This window comes from Lactuca sativa, chromosome 4, assembly GCF_002870075.4.
Source record: "Lactuca sativa cultivar Salinas chromosome 4, Lsat_Salinas_v11, whole genome shotgun sequence".
Taxonomy (NCBI): Eukaryota; Viridiplantae; Streptophyta; class Magnoliopsida; order Asterales; family Asteraceae; genus Lactuca; species Lactuca sativa.
In genome coordinates, this window is record NC_056626.2 from 73,210,157 (window position 1) to 73,216,609 (window position 6,453).

Sequence of the window (6,453 nt, forward strand, 5' to 3'; positions counted from 1 at the left end):
ATAAGCTTACATTTGCATGATATTTATTCCATGTTTTAAGAAGGATGCTTTTGATGGTTAGTGGTGTGTGATTAAAGTTTATGTTCTCTGTTATGCAAAAGGCTTTAATTATTTGACCTATTGTATTTTTTTTTTTTGGAAAGATTAACCGAAAAATATATTATTCTATTTTTAAAGTTTTACATTTAATCGAAAGCTTAAACTTTTAACCTTCAACTGAAAGACACATTTGCATCAATTCTTGATATACAGGTATTTGATATTTTTCTATTGTTAACTACGCAATTGAAGATAGCAACGATTCAATAAGATATGTATTTTATCCTCTTGTTTCATGTATTAGTAGACTAGTAGTAGCAGTGTATCAACTAGTGTCATAATAATGTCAATATTCCATGACTTGATTATAATTATATTTTCCGCTATAGTATTATATGTTTGTATAAGCACCTAGATGTTTTAAATTAAGTATTTGAAATATGTACATAAAACTTTTTGTGGTTTCTAACTTCAAAGAGACAAGGTAAAACCCTAATTTAGAGCTACATCAAATCATGATTTCAACCGTGTAAGCAATTTTGGGGACACAATGACACCACAGCTGTGCAATAACCACACCATAAAATCAGGTAGTACAAGATATATGTATCAAAATAGAAAATCAGAATCGGCGGTCAAATACTGAAAGCCACCCATTATTATTAAGACTATTATAATAAAAAAAAGGAAAAAAAATCATTAAAAAATCGTAAGCTTTTCGTCACCATATATAGAGGAAAAAAAGCTATCTTCATTTAAGCACCACCTGATCCGTACTTCTTTCCAAGGACGAGCAGCTGCAATTTGTCATAACCAGAGAGCACACCAGCACCTGCGATGGCTCGGAGAATGTTGGCACCAGCACCCTTAAATAGAGACTTTGCGCCCTCGTTTTTCATGATCTGAGTCAATGCATCCATGGAACCCTTGTACTTGACTGCTTCACCAGATGTCATCATCATTCTTCTACGTACTGTGTCAATTGGATACGATGCAAGTCCAGCACCGTTTGTGATCACCCAACCCAGTGCAAAGCTAGCAAAGAAACTATCCTGAAAATGGAATTTTTTTTTATTACAATATTGTATTTTTAATTATTTTCAAAAATTACACAACCATAACTTTGAGTTTCAATCTTTTTCTTAAGAACCTTATATTTTAATAATAGCGAGTTGTAAAAAGTGTTTTATATTTGAATGGTATTAGCTATTTTTGATAGATTTTTTATAATAAAAAATGTTTTGATAAGAAGAAATAAAATTTAGATATTATAACAAAGTATATATCCTACAAAAATACCAATAAAAACATGACCCACAATTGCAGATATTGCTATAATTTGATAAAAAAAAAATTAAGTATAATGTTATAATAATATGGTAATAAACAAAAGTATGTAACACCATTGTTTCAAGGGTGCTACACTTTAAGAAATGGTCAAGGGCTCTGGTCAATGTGGGTTGGGCACTGAGCTCTCATGCTAGCCATAACATGTACATGATCCATATCTTACATGTCCAGGGTGATGTGGGCCCACTTATGGGTTACTTGTAAAATAACTCTTTTATAGAAAGTTATCAATGCTTATTAAAACAGATACGATAAAACTATGTTGTCCAGAAAAGGCTAGCGGCGCAGCTTGTTGCCCGTTTGTCTTCAATCGATATGTATTGAACTAAAATCGTGAAATAGGTAAAGGAAGCTGATGTTTCCATTGAAAGTGAAAAAGGGTTGATTATTAAAAAAAAATTAAAAAAAAAACTATGTTGTTATTTCTTGCATTTAACCCAAAAGAAACCCTAGTTACCTGCAATTTTCCTGTGAGAATGACGGGCTTCAAAGAATCATACAACCCAAAGTACAAACCACGATAGACGATAATTCCAACACACGAAATAGTAAACCCTCGATAAAGGCCACCAATACCATCGGTTGCTAATGTCTTCTTGTAGACATCAACCAAACCATTAAACTGCCTCCCTCCACCCTTCTTTGCAGCCTTAGAATCATTTGCCAAACGGGTTCTCGCATAATCAAGCGAATAAACAAAAAAGAGAGAAGAAGCACCAGCTGCACCTCCCGATGCCAAGTTACCTGCGAACCATTTCCAGTAACCATCTCTATCTTTTCTGAAGTTGAAAAGCCTCTTAAAGTAATCTTTGAATGCAAAGTTCAATGCCTGGATTTTTCAAAACAATATTATCTATATACGGATTAGTAATCAACCATAAAAAAACTTTGTTAATTGTTAACCTGAGTTGGGAAATAACGAATGACATTAGCTGTGTTTCCTCTCCACAATGAAGCAAAACCTTCATCCTTGATTGTTCGACCAAAACAATCACCAATGCCTTTATATGGTTCAGATAACCTACCGGCCTTAATCATCTCATCTTGATTCTGAATCAAAAGCTTGACACGTTCGATTGGAGCTGCAGCAGTTTTTGATACGGCTGCAGAAACTCCACCCATGAGGAAATCAATGGCGAATCCTGTAAAACCTTTTTCTGCTGGGGCTTGAACGCAAATAGAAGATGATTTTGGGACAACAGGGAATTGAGTTCGCGGGTGCATGGGGTGCTGAAAGGCGGCGTTTGTGTAGGTTTGGTTATGGAAATGCCTACGAAACATGTGTGGTTGCTGTAAACCATTCTCGCAAGCATGGAACTGTGACATGCTTGATCCTAGAAGACTCCCAGCTGCTAGCTTCTGGGAAACACTTGGGTGATGTGCTTGATCAATCATGTCTACCCTAAAAAAGATTAATAGATCTCTTTAGATATCGGATTGAATAGTTATTAAAATGATTAATATACGTAACAAATAACCATTGTTAAGAATTATTAAACTATGAATACCATATCATACAGGCATATATAAATGGATGAATTAGAGTCAGACTTTGATTATTGAAAGAAATACGATTATTCTTTATAAATCAGTGACGAGTAAAAGAATGAAATGGATCAAATTGGTGAAATCAAGAAAGAATAACAACTATCGCAATCATTTACAGTAAAAATGAGTTTTTAAAAACTAATGAATTAAATTCAGACTTAATTGCAGGTAGAAAACGAAGGGCATGGTGATTTACCTAGTGATTATGATAACAAGTTTAGAGAGGATTCGAGAGAAAAGGTAAGAAAGAGTGAAGCGAAATACCCTTTTTAGAGATAGAGAGGAGGATCCGCGTTATGATGCGATTCCAGAAAGAGAGAGAAAGGCCTAGAAAATTTCAAGGAGGGTGAGAGGGTTAACGAAGATGGTAAATTATGGCTGATCGCTAAACCCGGGGGATTGAGGGATATTGACCCTCATGGGGCGACTCTTTCATTTTTTGCTAGAAAAGAATTTTTAAGATGATTTCACACTTTTATTTATAAAAGTAACAAATTTCTTCTACCTTTTTGCCATTATGGATTACTTCTCTTACATTTTTTTTAACCTTTTGGTCCATAGAACATCCGGGATACAAAATGCATTGAATTTTATAGTTCTTTTTAATTTTATGTTTAACACCTTCAACTCATTAAACACATATTCAATCATAATCATCATTTTATGTTCTCTATTAAACCTCTATTGAATAGTTGAATGACCATGCAACTTCATTCTATATCACCCTAATGGTGGACCTAGCTAGCAACCCAGGATAGCCTATGCCACCCCTCAACATTTTCCAGGTAGGGTAAAACTTCTCCATAATTTTTTTATCCATGGGTGCAACATTTGAAAAAAGAGTGCAACCCCTAGAATCGATCGTCCCTTCTATTGGTGCTCTCCACCTTGGAACCACCTCTTGTAATGCCTCACTTGTGACGCCACTATCTCCTTGAGTCCCTGTGATTCCTCATCTCCGATGCTCCTCACCTCATATACAAAAAAATGTGAAATTTGAATATGAAATCAACGCATTTCCCTTGACCTCGGTATGTGAAATCGACACCCACCTCCAGTACGTGAACTTCAAGTCTTGTTGTATTGTAGTTCAATTTCGTGTTTCTTTTCCCAAATTGGAAGTATATACTTATGAAATGTCTCGCTTAAATGATTTAATTTTTAAAAAATATTAGGTATAAGTTCAGTCAATAATTTTCTTCAGAAATGGTACTTAATTGCGGTATGTGAGGATTTAATCCTTTTGTTTTATCTAGAGGGGTAAATTGATCAATATGGGTTATATGGTTCAAATATATGTTTATTTGTTTATAATAAGAGCACATATGATTCAAAAGAATTAAACTAGTCATTTATTACTCTTGTGCCTAAGGTGTCTGACACGTAGAATCTTTCGGATTGTTGACCTATAAACCTCATCGGGTGCATTACTAAGATTATTTCCAAATTTCTCTCGGAAAGACTCAAAAGAGTCATAGGCACGGTTGTTAGTGACAAACAATCGACTTACATATGCAATAGAAACATTCTTGATTGTCCGTAAGTGGTTAACAAGGCGATCATATGGGCAAAGAAGTGGAAGAGAAAGTTGTTCATCTATAAGGTTGACTTTGATATGGCCTTTGATAGTCTCAACTGGTCTTTTTTGGATAACATGATGTGCCTTATGGGGTTTGGAGAAAAATGGAGATCTTGGATTTTTGGGTGCATATCCTCCGCTAGGGTTTTTGTTCTTGTCAACGGAAACCCTACCAAGCAATTTTCCATTCAAAGGGGAGTCCGACAAGGTGACCCTATTTCGTCGTTCTTGTTCATTATCGCGATAGAAGGTCTTTCAGTTTCTATTAACGAGGCTATTGACAAAAACATTTTCAAGGGGGTTACCCTTCCTAATATCGGTCTGACTTTGTTAGTGCTTCAACATGCAGCCGATGATATGTTTCTTGGGGAGTGATCCAAAGAAAATTATCTTAATCTCATCCGTATCTTGAGCTGCTTCCACCCTGTGTCAGGTCTTAGAGTCAACCTTGCCAAGAGCAAGGCCATAGGCATTGACGTTCTTGATTCGAAGATCAACACTATAGCCAACTGGCTTAACTGTGGGGCCGACTGTGACATCCCCAAAATCACGGCCAGAAAAGACCGGTTTGTTTATGCTTTGTTTAAAAATCAGAGTTACATTTTAAATGAAAGTGTTGCGGAATTTGTCCCAAAACAAATATATGATAAAGATTTATCAAAAGCATTTCCATAGAAATGTATTTCATTAAAAGACTTGGGATGTCATGTTCGTACAGATCAAAAGCATAAACAGTACAATATAAGCCTTACTACATTATTTCATATCTACAGGCCTATATCCGTAATCCCTCGTCCAAAACATCACACCTATGCTCATGCGCCACTACCTGTAATACATAAAACTGAGTGGGTCAGGCTTGGGAGCCTGGTGAGCACATAGGGTTTTCAACCCACAATAAATAAGTTTATTAATTTCATCGATCAACAATAACCCGATTACCCGTTCCCGTTATCCTCACTTTACGTCCCTAAACACCTATCATAAGGGACCTAGCCTAAGGATCATCATCGGGACGGACACTACTGCTAAGGGGATTCCTCAGCAATAAATGTCCTAAAGGCAACCATGTGGGAGATGGAGTACACCGGTGAACACGTCGTTCACAACCACCTACAGGTTGCGAGCCTGCTAGTGTTCCACTGGACTGTCTAGAAGAGTCCGTGGTCGTCATCCATACTCCGCTAGATGACAGAAACAACAACATCAACATCGAGGCCTCTCATCATTTTATCACACATCACCTATTACATCTACCCATGTTTTACCCCAACATTTTCGTAGATATAAAATACATATACAGTTTAAATCATTGAAAACATGTATAACAACGTTCATCCAGCATAGATAGCAAGTAATCAGATAATATGCACACATAGCACGTAATTTATAAAATACTTCATATCTATGTGTAAGCTGAAAGTAACTATGCACTCACCTGGTTAGGTGGTGACTCAGCACTCGGACAGCGCTTCGATACTCTCAAAACGATATTCCTTCGATAAAACCTAGTATCGATACCACTAGGGTTTAGTTTAACGATAACCGTGACAAATTAATTAGTCCGAGTATTATTAAGCGTTATTAATACTCGATATAACTCATAATAATAGCCCAAATAATTATTTTAAGGACCTAATAACATTCCTATAATTATTTGAAAGCTATATTAAAAATTGCGTAAGCGTAGCACACTTACAGCGAATTTTATCGAGAACCGGGACTTGATTGGAGCAACGTTTCGAAACCGAAAAACTCCTTTTTCTCGGGACTCCGAGAGCCTCGGGGCTTCCCTAGGGTGCTAAGGGGCTTAACTAGGGTTTAGAGGTGTTTTGGGGTTGTAGAGAGAGAAAGAAGTTAGAGAGAGAAGTGAAAAAGGTGTGAGAAATGAAGGAAAATCGGCCCCTTTTTATAGCCCTGCGAGGCCTCGGTACGCT

The 6,453-nt window shown here is 36.4% G+C and overlaps 1 protein-coding gene across 1 annotated transcript; it reads right to left on the reverse strand.

The window, feature by feature from the left end:
• Window positions 1–606: 606 nt before the first annotated feature.
• Window positions 607–2,785, reverse strand: LOC111886808 (ADP,ATP carrier protein 1, mitochondrial). The gene is made up of 3 exons (XM_023883056.2): window positions 2,293–2,785; window positions 1,847–2,218; window positions 607–1,091 (listed from the first exon to the last, which is right to left on the reverse strand). Exons 1-3 carry the CDS (start codon window positions 2,782–2,784, stop codon window positions 795–797), a joined length of 1,161 nt encoding a protein of 386 aa, XP_023738824.1. The 5' UTR covers window position 2,785; the 3' UTR covers window positions 607–794.
• Window positions 2,786–6,453: the final 3,668 nt, after the last annotated feature.